This window comes from Macaca fascicularis, chromosome 4 (genome assembly GCF_037993035.2).
Source record: "Macaca fascicularis isolate 582-1 chromosome 4, T2T-MFA8v1.1".
Classification (NCBI taxonomy): domain Eukaryota; kingdom Metazoa; phylum Chordata; class Mammalia; order Primates; family Cercopithecidae; genus Macaca; species Macaca fascicularis.
This window is the reverse complement of record NC_088378.1, coordinates 39,474,675-39,498,858: the sequence shown is the minus strand read 5'-3', so window position 1 is coordinate 39,498,858 and position 24,184 is coordinate 39,474,675. Positions and strand designations below refer to the sequence as shown.

Genomic DNA, 24,184 nt, shown 5'->3' with positions numbered 1-24,184 from the left:
ACACCACCATGTCTAAATACTGTAGCTTTTTAATAGGTCTTGCTATTTAGTATTGTACTCTAGCTTTTTCCTTCTTCATCTGCATTGCCTGAGCTATTCTTTACTTTGCATTTCTATATGGATTTTAGAAGAGCTTCTCAATTCTCCCTCTTCCTTCCTATACCCATCCTGTCTTGCAAGCTGTGATTTTGATCTAGACTGGGTGAATCTATAGAGATTCACAGTATAATAGCTCTCTAAAGAGACTTGACATTTTTACAAAGTATTGATTCTCAGTCTATGAATTTGGTATGCACTTCCATTTATTTGCATCTTATTTAACATATCCCAGTAATATACATTTCAGCAGAATCTCTCCTTAGATTTATTCCTAGGAGTTGATGTTTCTTAATGATATTGTAAATGGCATTTAAAAATTTTTTGATTTTGGCTGGGCGTGGTGGCTCACGCCTGTAATCCCAGCACTTTGGGAGGCTGAGGCGGGCAGATCACGAGGTCAGGCGATGAAGACCATCCTGCCTAACACGGTGAAACCCCGTCTCTACTAAAAATACAGAAAATTAGCCGGGCATGATGGCGGGCACCTGTAATCCCAACCACTCAGGAGGCTGAGGCAGGAGAATGTGTGAACTTGGGAGGCAGAGCTTGCAGTGAGCTGAGATCGCATCACTGCACTCCAGCCTGGGCGATAGAGCGAGATTCTGTCTCCAAAAAGAATTTTTTTTTGCTTTGTATTTGTTGCTGGTACATATGTGTAGAAATGTGTTTACATTTTTTTAACATTGTATCTATTGATTTGCTAAATTCACTTATTGCAAGAGTTTATTTATTTATTTGTTTTTGAGACAGGGTCTTGCCTGTCACTCAGGCTGGAGTGCAGTGGCGTGATCTCAGCTTATGGCAGCCTCCATTTCCCAGGCTCAAGCGATCCTCCCACTTCAGTCTTCCAAGTAGCTGGGACTACAGGCAAGCACCACCATTCCCGGCTAATTTTTTTGTAGAGACAAGGTCTCACTACATATTCCAGGCTAGTCTCAAACTCCTGGGCGCAAGCAATTCGCCCGCCTCACCCTCCCAGATTACTGGGATTACAGGTGTGAGCCATCGTGGCCAACAGAGTTTATTGTTATATTGTTTTGATTTTTCTACATATACAATAATGTAATCTGTTAATAATGATAGTTTTATTGCTTCCTTTTCAGTCCTTATGCCTTATAATTTAGCTTGTCTTGATACGGATCAAGATTTAGTTTCTTATCAGTCTTTTCACTTTTTTTAAAGCTTTTCTCAGCTATTTGATAGACTGAAGTTTTTGATCCAAATGTTCAAATTTTCATTTCTGTAGCATCTGAAAGGCTGTCCCATTTTTTCATTCATGGGATTGGCAATTTGTTGTCTCTCAAATTCTTGATCAGTCTTAGGATTTTAAGTTTATGAGTCTTTTCAAAAACCTTTGGCTTTGATTTTCTCTATTGTACATTTATGTATTAGTAGTTTTTTCTTGTAACTATATTATTTTCCTTTGTACTTATTCGGGTTTTATTTGCTACTTATTTCTAACTTTATAATTTGGATTTTATAAGAAAAATTTCAGTCTTCTTTTATATGCATTTAAGACTAAATTTCCATCAAAGTACTACCTTACCTGCATCTCCAAAATTGTTAATATTGTGTCTTTTTATTATCATTTAACAGAAAATATTTTCTAATTTCATTTTAATTGATCGTGCATTATTTAGAAGTATGTTGCTTAGTTTCAGGCAGCAGATGCTTTTCTAGTTATCTGTTATTGGTTTCTGTCTTCCATTGTTGTCAGATAACATTATGAATGATTTCAATCCTCTGAGTTTATTGAGGCATTTTTTAATGACCATTTTATGCTCAGATTTGGTAAATATTCCATGCTCACTTGAAAAGAATGCAGTTTCTAATGTTGAGTGCAGTGTCCTTTGAATGTCAGTTAGGTCAAGTTTAATTGTGCTCAGTTCTTCTTATTAGTTTTTTTGGTCTACTTATTCCGTCAGCTGTTGAGAGAGGTATTAACATTTCCACTCTGATTTTATTTTTCTTGTATCTCTTATCAAGTTATCACTTTTATCATTATGCAGTGCCCTTCTTTATCTCTAATAATTCATAGCTCTAAATAATTTTTTAGCCCTGAAATACAATGGGAGTTTCAGTTTAGCCCTTCAGTGCTTTTCCACTTGCCATTTGCCACTTCAAAATTTGGCAAATTCTTTGAGCGGGAGACTGGCTATATGTTAGACATCCTTCAGGTATCCTCTATCTTTTTGTCACTCTCGCTGCCATGCATGCCGAAATCTCTGCTGGCTTCTCTGTCCCTCAGTAGCAACCTTCTGCCAGAAATCGCACCTGGATTATCAACCTAGATCTGTGACCAGAATTGGTAGATGACCCCAGGTGAAGAGTGGCTCTTGGTCCTCAGTGTAAATTGACCACACCCTCCAGGGCTTCATCTTTGCCTGTTTTGCTTTGGTCCCCTTCCCCTGGCAGATCCTGGTCTGCTAGCACCACAAGCCTGGGAGATTTCACTACCTCTCTAGCTTCTCTATAGCATCGGAATTCAGTTTTGTGAGAAAAACTGGTCATGTTTGAGGCTTCTCAAATCTCCAGTTTTATCATTTTAGTCCTGTGGAATGATGAAAGTGTTGCTGATTTCTCATTCTCCTGTCAGTGACCTTCTGCTTAAGCCAAACTCTGATCTTCACTCACACCCTGAATCAGCAAATGTCCCCAGAGACAGAAACAGCTGCCAGTCCATCAGCTGACCTCTGACTGATTCTCCCTTTCTGGAATTTTGATCTGTCTAGTATACCTTGTTTCTGTACTTTCTGATGCCTTTAAAATTTAAAATAAGATACTCGTAATTTATTTGGCTCTTTCCAGTTGTTACCCAAAGTGTTTACCTGCTGCATCCTACTGCATCCTACCCAGAGGTAGAAATTCTAGCTGAGTCATGTATATTCCACTTAGAAAATACCTAGATATAGTTACTTTTCTGACTTTGACTCTCTTTTTTTTTTTCTTTTTGTATTTCTCCTACTTATTAGGAAAAATATAAACAAGGATTTCTCACCTTATTTTTAATGCATTAGCAAATGTAGTATTTTACTGTCAGACTATGGTTTGCTGTTATCTGGCTTTTTCTTTCTTTCCTCTTGAAGTTCCTTTGTTAACAAAGTGAAATCATCATAGATCTTAAAGATTAGCTTATATGTAAATACAACTGTGGGAACAACTAATTATAACATTGATTTTTTTTTTTCCATGCGTGTAGTTACAGATGATAACGAAGATGTTGATGGTGATGGTGTTCATGAAATAACAAGCCGAGATAGCCCAGTCTATCCCAAATGTTTGCTTGATGATGACCTTGTCCTGGGAGTTTATATTCACCGAACTGATAGACTTAAGTCAGATTTTATGATTTCTCACCCAATGGTAAAAATTCATGTGGTTGATGAGCATACTGGTCAACATGTCAAGAAAGATGATAGGTAACTTTTTTTAATTCCACAGCTAATTCTTGAAACTGAAACTGTCTGCAGTAGAAGTCTTTTTTCTGCCATTGGTAGTTGAAAGTCAGTGGGAATAGAGTTAGGATTTGTATTAGAGAATAGTCTACTAGTTGTAGGTGTTCTTCAATCATTAACATTGATCAGAATGTTGTAGAAGAAATAGAGAACATAGAATTCAGTAATTACTTCTTTTTTTGGTGGGGAGGGGATGGAGTCTTGCTTTGTTACCCAGACTGGAATGCAGTGGTGCAATCTTGGCTCACTGCAACCTCAGCCTCCCAGGTTCAAGCAATTCTCTTGCTTCAGCCTCCTGAGTAGCTGGGATTACAGGTGCCCGCCACCACACCTGGCTAATTTTTGTATTTTTAGTGGAGGCGGGGTTTGGCCAGGCTGATCTCGAACTCCTGACCTCAGGCAATCTGCCTGCCTCAGCCTCCCAAAGTGCTGGGATTACAGGCATGAGCCACCACGCCTGGCTCAGTGATTACTTTTAAGTGGAAGGGAATAATTCATTTTAAGTGGTAGAGAGCTTCTACCAGCTTACTAGACATAATTTATGACATAAAATTGCATTGCAAATATTTTATATTGCATTTGTAAATGCTTTAATTGTCCAACCTTATATTTTTCTTTTGAAAGTAATGTTATCTGGGCCTCAAGTAAGGTAGATGAATCTTTAATGTTTTTTCTAAGATTACTTCTATAGCTAATGCATGCTTAGCTATGAAATCCCAAATAAAAAGTACAATGAAATACATGTTTATACTAGAATTAAAAAAAAAAAATTGTTTGAAAAGCCAGTGGGGAATGGAAACAGGAAGATTGTCCAAAAAAAAACCCATTCACTTATTCATTTGCCTTAGGGCATGCAAAGAAAATATGACAGCTCAAGGGGTTTATAGTCTTGTGCCTTTTTTTTTATGTAAAATCAATTTTATGTCTTTTTTTTTTTTTTTTTTTAAGACAAGATCTCACTCTCTCTCTCACCGGCTGGAGTGCAGTGGCACAATCACAACTTACTACAGCCTCAACCTCCCTGGGCTCAGGTGATCCTCCCACCTCAGATTCCCAAGTAGCTGGGACTGCAGACATGTGCCACCATGCCCAGCTAACTTCTTTTCTATTTTTTGTAGAAACGAGGTTTCACCATGTTACCCGGGCTGGTCCCGAACTCCTTAGCTCAAGCAGTCCACCTGCCTCAACCTCTCAAAGTGCTGGGGTTACAGGCGTGAGCCACTGTGCCTGGCAATGTCTATTTTATTATAAACTCTTATAAAATTCTGAAGGAGTTTATCCCAGCGTTGTATGGCAAAGGTATAATCATACTTCTCACTTTATATTTCTATAATAAAATAATCATGTGAAACTGATTGATAGTACACAAATGTAAGATGGACTGTTACTTTTTTAAGTCTTACAAAATTTGTAAGTTTCTAGATAGACAATCAAAATAATCTTTCCTTTTGTATTATTGTGGCAATTCATTGTTTCTGGTTGCCTCACCTTATACACTATATATTTTTTTCTCACCTCAAAATTATAAAAATTGCATTAATGGAAGTATTTTTTTTTTGTACAGTGAACGACCTGTTTCATCTTACTATGAAAAAGAGAATGTGGATTATATTCTTCCTATTATGACCCAGCCATATGATTTTAAACAGTTAAAATCAAGACTTCCAGAGTGGGAAGAACAAATTATATTTAATGAAAATTTTCCCTATTTGCTTCGAGACTCTGATGAGAGTCCTAAAGTCATCCTGTTCTTTGAGGTATGAATTGAATGGAGCAATTCAAATTAAATGATAGTTAATATTTAATAGCACAGATGTAAGCTATTATTTTTAGTAGTCTAATAATGCAAAAAAAAGTAGTGTGAGAATTTAATCTCTAGGATTTAGTGTTTGTAGAATGCTGTGGAATACAAGTGAGATGCCCTTTTATAAGCAGTGATAGCATATTTGCTGAGTACTATTTGGCCTACTTTGTATCATTTAATAATTACAACAACCCTGTGACTGTTAACTGTACTGAAGTGATGAATCCACTCTATATGAATGTATTTCTCCATTTTTAACCCATTTCACAAAGCGTAAACTCATTTAACCGTATCAGACACCCTAAGAATATGTGTACCACCTGGATAAATAAATGTACACAGATCAGTTAATTAATGCAATTTCATATATAACCAAAAATGTTGTAGAACTTCTGATATGTAAAGGGTTAGTGGTGGGTCAGAGAAGTCAGTGAAAGCTTTATGGAATAGATGGCTTTTGAGCTGACTAGTTATTATATAATTTTCTAAAAATGAGAAGGTTTAGAGTAAAAGTGATTTCTCCAAAGTTACTCAAATTTTAAGTGTAAAAAAATATGTTTGGAGATAGTTTGAACCTAGAATACCACATTTCTTTTCTCTATCATGTGTTCTGTCTCCATAAGCAAAGGAAAGTAGAGAAAGCCCCCCTTCCAGTGTAAGCTAGATGGAGAAGTTTAGCGTGGGAACAGCAAGTAACTTGGCATAACCAGTGCTGAAGATTCATTTTTTAGAATTACTTGTTTTTATGATCCTTCACTTTCAGGTTGTATGTATTTATGACACAAATATTCCAATATTTACATTTGTGATTATGTTGTGTGTGATTTACATAAAGCTGTTATTGTTGAAAAATGGGTATAATTTTTATCTTAAGGAATTTTTTCTTTGTCTTCAAAATTTGTCATTTGTTATAATTTTCAGATAGATTGTTGTATTATAAACACTTTTGGTTGCTTCTTAAGTTTTCATATAGTATGTTATTGCCTATGCAACTACTTTTTGATCTCAGTTTTTTAAGTGTTTATTGAGGACAACTTGATAATGTCTGTCAAAAGTCTTTAAAACCATTATTTTACTCCTAAGTCTTTATCTTAAGGAAAAAATGACAAGTCCATGAAGATGTGTGTGCAAGATATTTATTTCAACATTGTTTATAATGGCAAAAATTTTAGGGAGATAAAATAACCTAAATTTAGATCAGTAAGAGATATGGTTAAATAAGTTATAATTTTTGTTAAATTTATGGTATTTGTGACGGAAGAATAGTAGGCAGTCATTAACATTATGGTTTTCATGTGTATGTATTGACATGAAGAGATACTCACTACATGTTATATGAAAATAATTTGTGAAATAGCATTATTAGATTTGTAGTTCCATACATATGTTTAGGAATGCACAGAAAAAGATTTAGCCACCATTAACATGGTGGCCATCTATGGGTCTGGATTACAAGTTGTTTTTACTTTGCATATATATATTTTTTATATTATGTTTTCACTGAGCATGTATTATATCTTAAAAAAGATTTAGGTATCCAAAAAACACAGATGAATGGAGTCTGTATCGTTTCTCAAGCAGTATTTTTTCTATAAAAGTCTCATTTTCGCAGCTGAGCTTTTAATAAGCACCAGTAAGTTTGAAGTGATAGCCTCTTATAAGTACCTAGAACACAATCTCTGTGGCAGGTTGGTTGCAAATCCATGAGCTTTAATGGCCAGATAGGAAAGAGGAATGGAAGAAATCCTCTAGAGAAGCCTAATTATAACATATATCTAAAGAGAAAAACCTCAACTTCAGGAAGGTGATCCAAGACAAAGACCCAGAAATAGAGTCGTGAGTTTTTTAAACAATCCCTTTGAAGTCTGCTCTGATACATAAAAAACAATGAAAGCTTAAGAATTCTATGCCTAGTGTATTTGTACCTAGGTTATATTTGAGGTGATTAACACTTTGCCTTGGATTTGAAATAAATCTTAGTATTTATGAATGAAAGATAAAGTAGTCAGAAAATGGACCCTCCCTAATTGAATGAGTTAACTTTAAGGTGAATGAAATGAGATAAAAATGTTTTTACTCCCTGTAAAGATCAATGTTTTTAAGTACTATACAAATGATTTTTAAAATTTTTAATAATATACCGTTAGAAAATACTAAATTTTAGGTAGCCTAGTCTTCTGTGAATTTATTTGCAGATTCTTGATTTCTTAAGCATGGATGAAATTAAGAATAATTCTGAGGTTCAAAACCAAGAATGTGGCTTTCGGAAAATTGCCTGGGCATTTCTTAAGGTATGTTTTTCACCATTTTAAACACTTTTAAAATAGTCTTCAAATGTAGTTGGCTGCTTTCTCCCATGTCAGTTTGGTTTCATATAAGGAATTAGAATCTAAGGTAAGGTTATAAGAATGAAGAGTTATTAATTCAAGCTCAGGTTATGCTCATTCAGATTCTTAAATATTTATAAATTTTTGTGCGCCAGTTACAGTATGTGACAGTTACACTATTTGGTTCTGAGGATGTAACATTAAAAAAGACACAAACAGCCATGCCATTTATTCAATTCAATAAATATTTATTAAGACTTTTCTATGTGCCAGCTACTGTTCTTGTCAGTGGACAAAGATGACAAATCCTTGAACTCCTGGACTTCCAGCAACATAAACATAAAACACTTGACTTCACGATTTGTCATTTAATTATAAATTTTTATAAGTATCGTAAAGAGGTATGGGATGGATGATGAACTGTGGGATCAGGGAAAGGATTCCTGAGGAAGAGACACACTGTCACCGGTGGGGAAGAGATGGGCCATGGTAGAGGGTACATTATATGCAAAAACCCTGATATTTGAAGGAGCAGGGTTAATTCAGAAAATCAAAAAAAGGCCACCAGGATTGGAGGACAGAGACTAAGGGTGCATGAAGAGGTTGCTAAGGTCAATGGGATGTTAATTATGATGAGGTCTTCTCAGGTATTATAGCTAGAGGAAGCCATTATAGAATTTAAAGAGCAATGGGAAGCCACTATAGGATTTTAAACAAAACAATAAAATAACCTGATTTATGTTTTAGAAAGATATATACTCTGCTATGTAGAGAACAGATTCTAGAGGGAGCAAATGTGGATACTTGATAATCAAATTAGGAAATTCTTACAGTAGTCTAGGTAAAAAATGTCTTTGTACATTTGTCTTTGACTGGGTGTCTCTGACTAGGATGTCTTTGACAAGGATGTTTCAGCAAAGATAAAAGACATAGACTAATGTTTTTAAAAAGGGATATTTTAATTTTATATTATCTGTTATTCCTTCAGACATCAATTTAAATTATGAAAAGTCTTGAGTAATTAGTCTATTTTGTGCCATCTTATAAAAACATTTTCATTTGTGCATCCTTTCGTTCAACAAATGTGATCTATAAAATGTGAGACAGTCTGCTAAATACAGTACATTCATAGATAAATTAGACATTGTATATACCTGCTCTCCAATTTAATTTCTATACAGACCTGTTACCTACATTATTATGTGCTACAGAGCAGATGCTGTGAAAATCCTGTTGAAACATTTAATCCATATTGGGGGTTAGAGAGAGATTTTAGAAGTATTATAGTCAAAGGACTGAATAGCCGCCAGGTTGGCTGTGGTGAGTAAGTAATTGAGAGTGGTCTTAGGAATCACCTGGTCCAGTGTACTATCTGTGATCACCCTTATATAAATCTGTTATGCCTTTTTCCATACCAGCTTTGATACTGATTTAGAGCAAAGAAAAAAACCATTTAAAAAAAAAGCAAAAAAGTTCACTTTCACATAGTAAACATTGCCATCTTGTGGTTTTATTAGAAACTGCATTTCTTTTATGCTAAGATTCGTGCAAACCTGCAGTATTTACTGTAAGTTGCACTTGGGAAGCAGTAACATATTTCACAGCATTTTTACCTCTAAATACTGTATGGATTTTTATTTATTTATTCATCTTATGCCATTGGCAAAAATGGCAGTCAAGAATTCTCCTTATCCCATCCCCACCCCGCAGAAAGGGTAAGGTATTCTATGTGCTTCACGTCTTCTAATACTTCTGTCTTTTTCATTAGACTGTAAGCTTTTTAGAGTCACCAATGACTTCTTTTGGGTAAATATGTTGAGCATTTTTAGTCCTTATTTTACTACATCTTTTTACATTTAATATATCACTCTCTTGAAACTCCATGCTATAATATCACCAGCTCCCAGCATATTAATGGCACATAGAAAGTACTTGGTGACTATATATCGAGGGAATTAATCAACGATGATGGAAAGAGTGGCAAGGATAAAATGCATCTTCAAGAGAGTGGCATGACGGATGCAGTAGCTCACACCTGTAATCCCAGCATGCTGGTAGGCTGAGGTGAGCCAATCACTTGAGGTCAGGAGTTTGAGACCAGCCTGACCAATATGGTGAAACCCTATCTCTACTAAAAATACAAAAATTAGCCAGGTGTTGTGGTGTGCGCCTGTAATCCCAGCTACTCGGGAGGCTGAGGGGGGAGGATTGCTTGAACACAGGGAATGGAAGTTGTAGTGACCCGTGATTGTACCGCTGCACTCCAGCCTGGGTGACAGAGTGAGATTCCATCTCAAAAAAAAAAAAAAAAAGAAAATGGCATGAAGACAATTAAAATTTAAATCTTTTATTGCCTATCCTATTGGTTCCAGGGATGTCTTGGATAATTGTTAAGTTATTACAATAGTTCAAATGAGACTTTATACTAATTCTCAGCTATGCCTCAGATTCTCAGGTACTTTCAGTTCTTTTAGTACATATATGTGGCTATTCTTTTAAACTAAAAAGTGGCAAAGCCTTATTTATTTAAGCTCTACATTATATAATTTATAACCATAATAGCAGGGTCTTGGCTGAATCTTAGTTGTTTACTCATGCTAAGCAGCATATTAATGTAAACTAAATTGCCTGGTTAAATTAAAACAATCTACGGAAAGTATGGTTTAGAAGCTAGGGAATATCTTTAAAATCACCGAGATGAGCTTTGGCGAGCTGTAGGAGAGTTAATGAAGGGAGTCTCGAGTGCTTATGATTTAATGACTGAATGTATCTATTACTCAGTTTGGAACTGTTCTTTACCCCTGTGTGTCATTTGACACTAATCACAATGTCACCTGCTCAGCTTATAACCTCCATTGTCTTTACATTCTTTCCTAAAGGGGTAGGGGAAAAGATGGGCTGTATTTTGCCATCTCTCTTGTTGATGCATCATTCCTGAACTCATCATTCCTGAACAACATTCTAAATTTTGCCTCTGCCACTAAAGCTTCTCCAACCAAATCACTAATGATTTCTATTTGCCAAATTTATTGAACATTTTTAAGTTATTTTGTCACATCTACGCATTTAACATATCACACTCTTGAAACTCTGTTACCTTGGTTTTCTTGACACCATCCTCTCCTAATTTTACTTATACCATTCTTTCAGTTTCCTTCATGGTCTTCTACCTACCTCCTTAATATCAGTCCTACTCATGGTTTCATCTTTAACCCAGTTTTTTTGGAACCACTTTTCTCACTGGTACTTCAAATTTGTAAATTCAGTCCCCTACTGGACATTTCAACTTGGATGACTTACAGATATCTCAGATTCTCCCAAACTGAGTATCCGTGCTGCTCTCTCTGCTACTTCAGTTGGTGGTATCACCATCTGTCCACTCTCCCAGGTTCATGAACTTGGAGTTACACTGTTTTGGTAGCTACAAGTCACGTGGCAGTTTGAATTCAAATTAAATATAATTAAAAATTTAGTTTTACATTTGTGCTAGCTATACTTCAAGTGCAGGGTAGCCACATGTGGATTCCGAATTGGTTAGAGTATTCCCATCATTATAGAAAGCTCTCTTGGACAATGCTGTCTTAGAGTCTTTCTTGACTCTGTGTTTTTTTTACTTTCCAAGTTACATGAGTCTACAGGTAACAGTTGTTAAATACGTTCCCTGCACTCAGTGCCTATTCTTCTAATTTAAGATACTTCCATGTTTTGTGTGAACTGTTGCAAAGGGTTCAAACTATCTTTCTGCTCCTAATTTGGAGAGGACATAAAGGTTAGACATTTCATTTCCTATTTTGAGTCATGGTCTAATGAAAGAGAACGTATTCTGACTTGGTAAGATTTTTATTTTTCTTATAAAAATCTCCATTTAAGGCCAGGCATGGTGGCTCACGCCTGTAATCCCAAAACTTTGGGAGGCCGAGGTGGGCAGATCACTTGAGGCCAGGAGTTCGTGACCAGCCTGGCCAACATGACAAAACCTCTGACTGCTAAAAACACAAAAATCAGCCAGGTGTGGTAGCGTGCACCTGTAATCCCAGCTACTCAGGAGGCTGAGGCACAAGAATCACTTGAACCCAGGAGGGGGAGGTTGCAGTGAGCCGAGATTTTGCCGCTGCACTCCAGCCTGGATAACAGAATGAGATTCTGCCAAGAAAAAAAAAAAAAAGACAAAAATCTCCAGTTAGTTAGTTTAAACATAAGTTTTGTTTAATAGGGTTTTAAAGATAGACCTTTGAAAGAAGGTACACTAAAATACTGAAAAAAGTAACAAATGGCTTAAATGAGTTTAATTATCTTGAAATGATTTTAACTTTTTAAAAATTTAAAACATCATAAAATTTTAACCATTAAAAATACTGATATTAAACAAATGGAAAATTTGTGTCTTGTGTAAATATACAGTTTAACCTTATTATTTCAGATGACTGTATATCAATCACATCCTTTGTTCAGTGTGAAATCTGGCACAGTAGTGTAAATGCTGTACCAACAGTCTGAAATTATTGTATATGTGAAAAGAGAGCTATCAGGAAAATATTTTAAAAGCCATTTGGGTTACCTTTTGTCAAAAATGATCTGGAACTGTGCTTAACTAAGTATGTAGTGTTCTTTGCTTTGTAAAACTAAGAAATTTCAACATGCCATATTAATCTTTTAAAAATGTTTCTGACTTTATGCTATTGCTTTGTTGGATATATTTATTTTCAGTGACGGTCACATTTTATATGAATTCTTGTTTTAAGCTTCTGGGAGCCAATGGAAATGCAAACATCAACTCAAAACTTCGTTTGCAGCTGTATTACCCACCTACTAAGGCTCGATCCCAATTAAATGTTGTTGAGGTGTTTGAATGGTGGTCAAAATGTCCAAGAAATCGTTACCCATCAACACTGTATGTAACTGTAAGAGGACTGAAAGTTCCAGACTGTGTAAGTTAATATAGTACATATAAGTGTATATCTTCTAGTGTTGAAATTAAATGGTGACATAACATGTTTTTCATTTCTAAAAAGATAAGACTTCTAATAATAATTTTAATAGATATCCGGGGTTATATATTAAGACTATAATAGCTGATATTTAAAAGATGCTTAAATGAATTTTAAATGTGAAATACAGCTTTTAGTATTAGGAAAAATGTTTTGTTACAATTTGATTTTCAGAAATTAAAGATAAAAGGTGGACTTAAAGGAGAAGTTGAAAAATATTTTCTGTAAAGGGCGAGATAGTATTTTAGGCTTTCGCCCTGTAGTTTCAGTCAATTTTGCCTTTATAGTGTGAAAGTAGCTACATAGACATATGTAGGCCATAACTAAACAAATGGGTGTGATGTGTTCCAATAAAAGTTTATTTACAAAAGCAGGTAGCAGGCCAAATTTGGTGTGTGGGCTGCAGTTTGCAGAGTCCTGATTTCTGGGTACATTTTTCACAATATTATTCAAATAATCAGTATGTAATGTTTCTACTGCTGCTGTTTTCCATAGATTAATATTATAAATAATCTTAGCAAAGAATTGACCCTAAAATAAAAAAGTTTTGCTTTTGTCTTATTTCTTATAAGACATTAATTTTTCAGGTCATTTGCACATTCTGTAGCTGATATATACTGTCACCACAGGACTGATTTGCATTGGTTTGGATGGAGTTAAATCTATTATTGAGAAATTATTTTTAAAACTTGAGATTTTTATGATACTAGTTTTGTGATTTTAAAGATACGGTATTATATCAGAGGCATGGCATAACTCATAAGTATTGGTGAAGAAGCAGAAACAAAGGGCAGAGTTATTAAAATCATTTCATGTAAATTTGTAGTCATTTTTTTCCTCAAAAACTTTTAAGACTTTTTGGTTATAGGACTGTAGTTTTAAGCAGCTTTTTTATTTTATTTAGAATAATGTACAAATAAAAGTAGAATTTTTTCTGGATTACATTTTGAAAATATTTTCATATTATTTGTTTCAGTATTTTTAAAACTATATGCTAGAAAAAGAAAAAGGTGAACATGATATATAAATTTTCATATTTTAATGCATATTTAGATAAAGCCATCTTACCGCTCTATGATGGCTCTTCAGGAGGAAAAAGGTAAACCAGTGCATTGTGAACATCACCATGAGTCAAGCTCAATAGACACAGAACCTGGATTAGAAGAGTCAAAGGAAGTAATAGAGTGGAAACGACTCCCTGGGCAGGTGAAGTGTTTGATAACAGTGGATTGCTTTAGATGTTCACTTATTACCTTCAAAACTCCAGTAACTCCTAGGATATCTAGCTTTCTACTTAAAATCCTGGCTATTTATGATTTTGCCTTTCCATTAATTAATTTGACAAATAGTAAGAGTGCCTAGCATGTGTATATAAGCACTGTCTTACATTCGTTCGGGCACTTGGGCAATTGTAAATTGTATTAGCTTGGGCTGCTATAACAAAATACCACACACTGGGTGGCTTAAACAGCAGACATTTATTTCTCACAGTTCTGAAGGCTGGGAAGTTCAAGATCAAGATGCTAGGCAGCCTAGTTCCTGGTGAGGGTCCCCTTTTTGACTTGGAGCCAGCCTCCTCCTTGCTGTATTCTCACGTGGTGGAGAGAGAGATCACCTTTCTTGTGTCTTTTTTTATAAGGGCACAGATCTGATTCATAAGCGTCTCACTCTCAGGACCAAATTACCTCCCAGAGACCCCCACATCTAAATACTATCACATAGGGGATTACAGTTTTAACATACGGTTTTTGAGAGGACATAGCATTTGATCCATAGCGAAGATCAAGGTGCTGACTGGGTTGATTTCTTCTGAGGCTTCTCCTTGTCTTACAGTTGGCTGCCCTCTTGCTGCCTCCTCACACGATCTTTGTGCATGCACGCCCCTGTTGTCTTTCCCCCGGTTGGATTAGGACCCTTCCATAATTATTTCATTTTAACGTAATCACTTCTTTAAAGACCACATCTCCAAATACTGCTACATTCTGAGGTGCTAGGGGTTAGAGCTTTAACATACTCATTTGGGTGACAAGGGGTAGGGGTGTGAGTGGGAGGAGAGAGGACACAATTCAGCCTGTAACAGCAGTCAGATAACATAGATTTTTAGCCTGGGCAATATAGCAAGACCCATTCTCTTAAAAAAAGTTTTTTAATTAGGTAGGCATGCTGGCATGCACCTGTAGTCCCAGCTACTCGGGAGACTGAGGAAGGAAGATTGAGCCCAGGAATTCAAGACTGCAGTGAGCTATGACTGTGCCACTGCACTCAAGCCTGGATGACAGAATGAGACCCCATCTCTTAAAAAAAAAAATTAAAAAATTTTTAAAACAGATTTTTGATGTCTGTAAGACATATATCTCTTAATGTTTATGGATTCATGAAATTCTTTACAGCACCTGGCTTCTTGCTGAATCACACTTTAATAGAGATATGTACGTGTATGTACTTCTACCACAAGCTGAGCAGCATTTAAGCTTTTACTAAAGTGTTCTTACTAGATTAACATTTTTTGCAATGGCGGGAAGCCTTGCTGATACAATTTTGCAATTTTTTTACTAGTTTTTACAAAGAATGGAGTGGTTTATTTTATGCATATGAGCTACTACCAGATGAAATGTGTTCAAGATCTTAATTTATTCAAACATCTAATGTAGAAATAAGAACTGACTATTCTTATTTAGTCATCTTCATTTTCTGTATTTTACATCACATTTGACTTTCTTTTTGAGGCCGATTTTACAGATACATTTTAAAATCACTTTGAGTTAGAATACTTCAAGCATAGGCTGGGCGCGGTGGCTCAAGCCTGTAATCCCAGCACTTTGGGAGGCCAAGATGGGCGGATCACGAGGTCAGGAGATCGAGACCATCCTGGCTAACATGGTGAAACCCCGTCTCTACTAAAAAATACAAAAAACTAGCCGGGTGAGGTGGCGGGCGCCTGTAGTCCCAGCTACTTGGGAGGCTGAGGCAGGAGAATGGCTAAACCCGGGAGGCGGAGTTTGCAGTGAGCTGAGATCTGGCCACTGCACTCTAGCCCGGGCGACAGAGCAAGACTCAGTCTCAAAAAAAAAAAGAATACTTCAAGCATAATAATATGGAGAGATTAACACTTAGATTTTGCCTTTGGTCAACTTCCAGGTTAGGTGAGAAAAGAAAGCAGTTACAGCGTTGTTTATTTTCAGATAGGCTTTAGAGAAGTCTTGAGGAAATGAGGAAATGTAGGTATAAAGATGATTGTACAGATCAGCAGTTCTCAAAATGTAGTTTGGAGACCTCTGGGAGTTCTGAGTCCCTTTCAGGGGGTTCTTGAAGTCAACTTCTTTTCATAATGATTCTAAGGTGTTACTAGTCTCTTTCAGATTCATTCTCTTACAAGTATGCACTAGCATTTTCTAGAGGCTAAATAACGTGATATCACAAGAGAGCGGAAGTAGTTATGAAAATCTAGATTTTATTAAGCTAGACATTTGAAGTTAGCATTTTTTTAATTTTCTTTTTATGAAAACTCCAAATAGCCTCTGAAAAAAATGTTCAAGAATGTAAAGCATCTTGAAACTAAAAACATTTGAGAATTGCAGATATGAAGAGTGAACTACAGTGGTGGAAAAAGGGCTCATTCAGCAGTGGAGCTTAAGATTGGCTAGGATGCCCAAGGTAGGGGTGAGTGAAGGAGGGATGAGGAAGGGTATTTCATATGAAGGCAAAGTTGCAAATAAGTGGGAAAGGACCTGTTGTATTCATTAGGCACTCAAAAGCTTGGCTGGTTGGAAACCGGAGTTTGTAAAAGAGGAGATAAAGTAGTGTACTGGATTAGGCCCACATTGTGGAGTGTCTCAAATGGTAGCCTAATACTTGATTGTGAGGGATGTGAGGAATAATGGAAGGTTTTCAGGTGAGTGAGAAAAATAACAGTTGTATTTGAGGATGAATTAATGCGGGCAGTAGCATGGGGAGATCTTGAAGTAGTAATATCAGAATTAGATGGCAGTCATTGATGTGTGAGTTGATGAGGGTCTAATGAATACCAGAGACAGAAAGTAAGAACAAGCATGATTTAGTGACTGACAAGGTAGTAAAGGAGGGGAAAAAGTCAAGGCTTTTGAGGACCTTTATTGGAGCGTCTGTTCTGGATAGGGCATAGTGTCAAACCCAGAGAATATGAAGAACATGATAGTGGCTTCAATGTTTTCATTTTCAGCCTAGGTGACTGGGCACAGAGTTTTCCTTAACTGCACTTCCTACTCTAGGAGCAGCAGCAAGTGGTTATAAAGCCTCATGATATTTCTTTCAGTTTTTGTTCCTTGTTACCCTCCTCTCCCTTTTCTTAATTATGCGGATGGAGGATGCAGAGAGAAAATGGGTAGCATGGAGTCTGGTACACGATTGACACTTAACAAATTCTTTTGAATTTTTCACGTTCCTAGTAGCTGGTTGTAATGCTGTCTCCCGAGGTACTGCTAGATCTTGGTACTATTTGTGAAAAACCTGGTACCTGTCTAGAAAGCATGCCCTTGAAGTAACAGTCTTTGAGTAGGTCCATTAAGCTAGGCTTGACCCTTTCAATAATCCTTCTTAGCCATGTAGAGCTAATAATGGTTACTCTTAGCTAGTAATAGCTACTCATAGGATGGCTGTGATGAACATATTGAAAGACATTTGTAATAAAGTACAACTTTCATGGCATATAGTAAAAGCCCAGTGTATGTTTATTTCAACTTTTTGAATTATAAGAAACAGAAGAACTAAGGCTCACTGAAGGTTGGAAGAGATAGAATTAGGATAAATAAACGTAACTGATATTTTCTACAGTATATATTAATACCCAGAAAATTTGGGCTTCATCTGGTAGAAGAGAGTGAAAACATTAAAATTTTGAAGAAATTGTACTAATGAATGAGAGACCAATAAGGGCTGATTGATTACTTTGAAAATACATTTTGGAAGGCAGCCACAAAGGGTGATTATTTTAAGATGCGCAAAGAGAGAATGGGCATTCATACGTTCTGGCTTCAGCTAGGCCCCATAGGTACTTGTGGTCTTGAAAAAAGCTTGTGACTTTGACAAAAGTGACTTATTAGTGCTGTCACTAATAAGAATAAGGCTGTGACATACGTTCTTTTAGTAGCTATATAGAAGCAATATGGCAGCGACGGCTTTCGAGTATCAGATATTGAAATTTTTCTAATCATATTTAGGTGAATTAAGTACTAGTTAAACATGAAGAACAAATCCACTTTAAAAATTTCATAGGCACTCATTCTCTTTTTGCAAAGTAATTTACTATGGTTTTTCAGCGTTCTGTATACTTGTTTTTTCCTTTCTCTGCGTCATAAAAGGACTTTAAAAAAACTACAGTAATTGAAATTAAAAACTAGCCTTTGCATTTTAATGTTTTCTAATTTATTATTTTTTAAATGTATGTTTTTTTAGGCTTGCCGTATCCCAAACAAACACCTCTTCTCACTAAATGCAGGAGAGCGAGGATGTTTTTGTCTTGATTTCTCCCACAATGGAAGAATATTAGCAGCAGCTTGTGCCAGCCGGGATGGATATCCAATTATTTGTGAGTAATAATCCTACCTGTTTAATCTGATTGTAGTCTGCATGGAGGACGTTCTTTAGTTTTTTAAATCTGTGGAAATCTTAACTTGAGTAATCCCCTGTACTACTCAATTATAGAGAACAGATTTCTTCAAGTAAAGAAAGTTCTTTTATAATAATTTTACGCTTTTCTATACAATAACTGTTCAGAAGCAGAATGAGAATGATCAAATGAAAGATGGTAAATTTATTTTTAAAACATGCAGGAGGATTTTTGTAAACATTTTGCATTTTAAATATAGAAATTTGGAAACAAGGATTAATACATCTCATGGGGAACATGAGTCCAGTGTGGTTAGTTGATAGCAGTGATGATGTGAGTTACAAAAGCCCCCAAATTTGCTGTTTAGTGGAATACAAATAATTGACTCAAGAGTACCTAGAAGAAAACTTCTCATTATGGTAGGGAAGTCAGCAGAGAGGCCAAGCAATTATTTCTGTAGCTTTAGAGACTTTTTAAAGTGAGCATTAACATATAGACTTAGAAGCATTAAATACTCTTGTTTACTTCTGCCTCAACAGTAAAACCAGCTCTCCTCTGCAGAAGTAGCCAGCTCCTTGTGGGCATCTGCCCTAAACACTAGATCTTACTGAACTTTTCTCAGCTTAGCACAGTTTGCTATTACTTGGTTGATTCCCTTTTTTTCATCAGGGACTCATAATGGACTTGGTGGGCATTTATTAAGTAGATATTGCTCCCCACGAAATAGTAATAAATTTTAAAAATAAAAAATCACTTGTGTCATTTGATTACCACTATGCTATTTTTAAAATTCATCAAAAGCCCATATGTAGAGGGTAAAAAGGTTCTTAGGAAATGCTCCTAAGTTATTAATAGTAATTTATTTCTTTTGCATAGTGAAAGAATTATTTTATTCTGATTTTATGTTTTAAGAGCTTCTGTGATAAATATCTTATTTATGCTTAAATAAACCTGCTTAAGATGCTATGTAGATTGAGATATTGCTTAAATATCAAAAATAGAGGAGGAAGAGGAATCTTTGTCTTTGGTTTTTGACTATTTGATTATGATGTGTCTACTTGAAATTCCTTTAACTTGCTGTATGTGCAGATCAGTGTTTTTCACGAATTTGAGAAGTGTTCAGTCGTTCTTTCTTGAAATGTTCTGTTTGGCCCTTTTCTCTTTCTTCTTCTGGGAGTCCCATTATGCCTGTGTTGGTACTCTTGGTGGTGTCCCACAAGTCTCTGAAACTTTTCTGTTTTTCTTCATTCTTTTTCTGCTTTTTTCAGATGGGATAATCTCAGTTGACCTATTGTCAAATTTAGTAATTCTTTCAGTTTAGATCTACTGTTGAGCCCCTCTAGTGAATTATTTATTTCAGTTATTGTACTTTTCAACTGTAAAATTTCTAGGTAGTCTTTTTTTTTTAAATCATATCTGTCTCTTTATTGATACTCTGTTTTTTGGTGAGAAATCCTTTTCACACTTTAATTCTTTAGACCTGGTTTTCTTTAGATCTTTGAATATATTTATAACAGTAGATTAAAAGTCTTTGTTGAGAAAGCCCAGGGTCTGGGCTTCCTCAGTTTCTATGTAGACTACTTTTTTCCCCTGTGTGTGGGCCACTCTTTCCTGTTTTTTCCATTTCTCATAATTTTGTGTTGAAAACTGGATGTTTTAATAATACAATGTGGCAGCTCTGGAAATCAGATCCCCCCGTTTCTCCCCTCACACCCACCCAGGATTTATTTTTGCAGTTAGCTTTGTGATTTTGGACTAATTCTGTAGTCTTTACTCTGTCATGTGTTGCCGTTGATGTCTGTGCTCGGTTAAGTTAGTGGTCAGACAGCGATTTTTAAATACCTGAGTGGATGGGTCTACTGGTCTTTGCCAAGGGACTCTGTGTGTGTTGGGGTATACCTTCAATGCTTCAATAGGCAATCCACAGCTCTGCCTTAGCTTTACTTTCTGTTTGTGCTGAGCCACTTCAGGTCAGCCCGAGTAAGAGGTGAAGACTCTTAGGTCTTTCTTGGTTGTGCATATTGCCTTCACATACATGCATGGGAATCCTTCTAGATACCCAGGAATATTTTGGAGCTTATCAGTGTCCCCTATGGACATCTCATTCCCAGTTTTTTGTTTTGTTTTGTTTTGTTTTTTGTTTTTATTTTAAGTTCTTTGGTGAGCGTCTTCTTAGCCTCACTTAGTATCAATGCCTCAGGCAGCTGTGATATTAAATGATGCCATGGGTGGTTGTGACATGCACCTTAAGGTTAGGGCTGTTCTCCCAGAGCATGCTGTGAGCCAGGTCAAATAAAGGCAGGCCCTGAGAGTGGATCTTTCCTGGAGGGCCAGACTGCCAAATAGTAAGAAGTCTTTGGGGATGGGGCTTTTAGGGAGCATCAGACCTGTTCTGTCACACCCAGTGGCTGTTAATCTCCTGATTTTTATTGGTTTTTAAGGCTCCTTTAAAGTTTGAGACAGGAATGAGAACATGGCAAGTTAAAACACCATAATAAAGCTCAATGTTCTTACCAAATTCAGCCATTTTTCTTAAATACTCTTCAAATCTTTGTAAGCTTTACTTAATTTTCAGAGTTCTGAAAATGTTGATTTTTGCCAGTTTTTGCCAGTGTTTTATGCTGCTTCTATGGGGAGGAGATTTTTTTAAGACTCTTATTTTGCTATTCCGCAAGTAGTCCCTCTTTTTCCGTAGGGAATATGTTCCAAGACCCTCAGTGGAAGCCTGAAACCTCAAGTAGTGCTGAATCCGACTGCCATCAGTAGAAACACGTCTGCTCATGCTTTCCACCCACAGATTTATATCTTTTCCATCTTAACAAAGTAGTTACCATGCACTAAAGGCCATTACTTTCGTCATTTGAGGTGTGACAGCAAAACTAGCACAAACCTCTTTTTTGTTCTTCACAATTTCACAGATAGATTTTTACTGTAGATCCTAGCAACTTCAACATACACTTTTTTTCTTTCCTTTTTAAATCAAGAACTTTCACCTTTTCACTCAAAGGAAGTACTTTATGGTTTCCCTTTGGCATATGCCAATTGCTAACATTATTACTCTTGCACTTTGGGGCCATTAAGTAAAATAAGGGTTACTTGAACAAAAGCACTGGGTGACAACCAGTCTGATAACTGAGACAGCTACTAAGTTTCTGATAGACAGTTAGCATCTGTAGCATGGATACATTGGACACAGGATAATTCACATCCTGGACAGATGGAGCTAGATGGCACGAGATTTCATAGCACTACTCAGAATGATGTGCATTTTAAAACTTAGGAATTATTTGTTTCTGGAATTTTCCATTTAATATTTTCAGACCATGGTCGACTGCTGGTAACTGAAATCACAGAAAGTGAAACTGCACATAAGTGAGGACTGCTGTTATTTCTGAACTGCTAAGAATTTTAAAGGGCAATTGATTTTTACCACTAGATGGAAGCAGAGACTTGGAAACTTTGTTTTTCTGTATTATTATCTTAGATTTCATTGTATGTTTAAACATATAGTAAAGTACCACAGTGCTTTTTGTGTCTGATTGAGTCGTTGTTAATTCCCATACTATCCCTGATTACTATCCCTGTTCATTTTAGTATTAAAATTTACTTTTGACAATAGAACAATTTAAATTTCTCATTACTTCAAATAATTAAATTTTTGGTTGGCATTTAGTTGATTTTCAGGTAAAAATAATAATGAAAGCCCAAATTATAGAATATTTTAAGTGAATTGCAATGTAAATATTATTATTCAACTGATAAATTTATTATTAAAGATTCTTAGGGGATTTCTTTAAAGAGATGAAAAAATTGACAATTGTAGCAAAATTATAACTCATAATTTTGCATGTGAATTTTTACGTAAAGCAAATGAAAAACTGTTCTTAAGTAAATTTTGAAATTTTCGTTATGCTGCACGTATCTTTGGTTATAATTTTGTTATAGACTGCTTATGTCTAAATAATATTAAATTATGTATTTGTATATTATTGGATTAAGGATTTCTGTCTGGAAACCTACTAATTTCTAAATATTTTCATTAGTATATGAAATTCCTTCTGGACGTTTCATGAGAGAATTGTGTGGCCACCTCAATATCATTTATGATCTTTCCTGGTCAAAAGATGATCGCTACATCCTTACTTCATCATCTGATGGCACTGCCAGGTTAGTATCCTTGAGAAGTACTTATGTGCATACTATTTGCCATCAAGAAAAGCAAAGAGAATATAAAGTGATGTAACTACTCTTATGCTCCAGTCATATTTTACCTATGAAGGGACTGTCATAAATATGCATCATGCAGACTGATTCCGTAAATTACAGTAACACTTTTAAAAGACATTTTTCTTAAATGTCTTTTATTTATGTAGTATATAATATTTCTAGTCCACACCATCTTTAAATGATCATTATGTAAACTAATTAATGCTTCAAGATGAGGTTAGGGGTTATTAAACACCTGAGATTTTTCCTAGAGCATAAGCTCTTGGTGGCAGGGATACTGTCTTCACTGTTGGCTGGATATGCAGAGGCTAGAATCCAGTGGTGCTCAGTACATCACAGTAGAGGAAATAAATATGTACATTACATTTTAAGATTTTTATAGATTGGTTAAACATTTGCATTTTTCAGAATGTCAATCTTAAAAATAATTTATCCCTTTTCAATTTGATAAATATCACAAAAACATTTTAAAAGCGAACTTTTAAAGTTTCATTTATACTTTTTTTAGTTGCTTGCTCTACCTTGTAACTGACATGTAAGCTGTTGAGATCCATGCTGAATTCATTGTCATTTACTTCTGCCTTCTCTCTTAACAGTTCGTTTTACATTCAGTGTTTCGACCACTTCTACTGATCTTGCCAACCTCCTTTTCTGTATCAAATGTCTAATCAAGATGTTATCATTATTGGTTAGTTTTTATTTAAATGAAAAAGACGAGAATGAGTAACAATTGACTTCCTTCTTGGTCATGCTGGGAACATTCTATTACTCCCTTTTGACAATATCCTCAAGAACCTATCTGATCTGTTCTTTTAGCATAGCCATTCTGTCTAATGCCAGGCCATACTAGAGAAAAATATTTAACTTTGCTGAGGGGTGACTTTGGATTTTAACATCACCTAAGCTGTCATCTCTGCTGAGGAATCCTTTTACTTTACTCAGCTTCCTTTTCTCATTCCTCTGGCAGCAGATCCAAACTTACCATGAACATTCTCTACAGTAAATCACAGTCTTCCCATTTCATTAGATGACTATCTTCAGTTTAGATGAAATTTAGTCAGACATGAACTTCATCTATTTCCCTCTGATTTCCCTCCTAATATCCATAGATATGTCCATTTTTAATCTCTGTCCATCTCTTAACAAAGAGGCATGAGACTGACTTTTTAAAGGCTATTTGACCTGTACTTTCAATCTCAGTCCCTGAAAATTTGTATTACATCTACTAGTCTGATGAACATCTTTCCCTCTATTGATTGTGTCCTCTCATCTTAGAAATAGGCTCAAATGGGCTGGGTGCAGTGGCTGATGCCTGTAATCCCAGCACTTTGGGAAGCCAAGGTGGGCAGATCAGTGGAGGTCAGGAGTTCAAGATCAGCCTGGCCAACATGGCAAAACCCTGTCTCTACTAAAAATACAAAAATAAGCCGGGTGTGGTGTTGCACATCTGTAGTCCCAGCTACTTGGGAGGCTGAGGCAAGAGAATTACTTGAACCGGGAGGTGGAGGTTGCAGTGAGCCGAGATTGCGCCATTGCACTCCAGCCTGGGCAACAGATTGAGACTCTGTCTCAAAAAAAAAAAAAAAAAGAAATATGCTCAAATGGCCTTATCTTAAAAACATCATTTTTAATTCTTCCTGCCTTCTAGACTAGCCCATTATTTTTCTCTTTCTACACCATCAGAAGCATTCTACACATAC

The 24,184-nt window shown here is 35.9% G+C and overlaps 1 protein-coding gene across 35 annotated transcripts in view; it reads left to right on the top strand.

The window, feature by feature from the left end:
* Nucleotides 1-24,184, top strand: part of AHI1 (Abelson helper integration site 1) — a 223,579-nt gene that overhangs the window by 41,147 nt on the left and 158,248 nt on the right. For 31 of the 35 annotated variants that reach the window (XR_010586256.2, XR_010586255.2, XR_012433460.1 and 28 more), the window contains 7 exons: nucleotides 3,299-3,518; nucleotides 5,119-5,311; nucleotides 7,554-7,649; nucleotides 12,428-12,613; nucleotides 13,727-13,879; nucleotides 18,104-18,236; nucleotides 22,301-22,424. Coding sequence is in view for 24 of the 35 variants with exons in the window: in XM_074037078.1 (XP_073893179.1) it covers nucleotides 3,299-3,518; nucleotides 5,119-5,311; nucleotides 7,554-7,649; nucleotides 12,428-12,613; nucleotides 13,727-13,879; nucleotides 18,104-18,236; nucleotides 22,301-22,424 (1,105 nt within the window). In the remaining 11 variants the exon portion in view is untranslated. Of the gene's footprint in view, nucleotides 1-3,298; nucleotides 3,519-4,711; nucleotides 4,854-5,118; nucleotides 5,312-7,553; nucleotides 7,650-12,427; nucleotides 12,614-13,726; nucleotides 13,880-18,103; nucleotides 18,237-22,300; nucleotides 22,425-24,184 lie in introns of those variants that run through there. The other 4 variants (XM_074037081.1, XM_045391497.3, XM_074037082.1 and 1 more) reach the window with 3 other exon arrangements.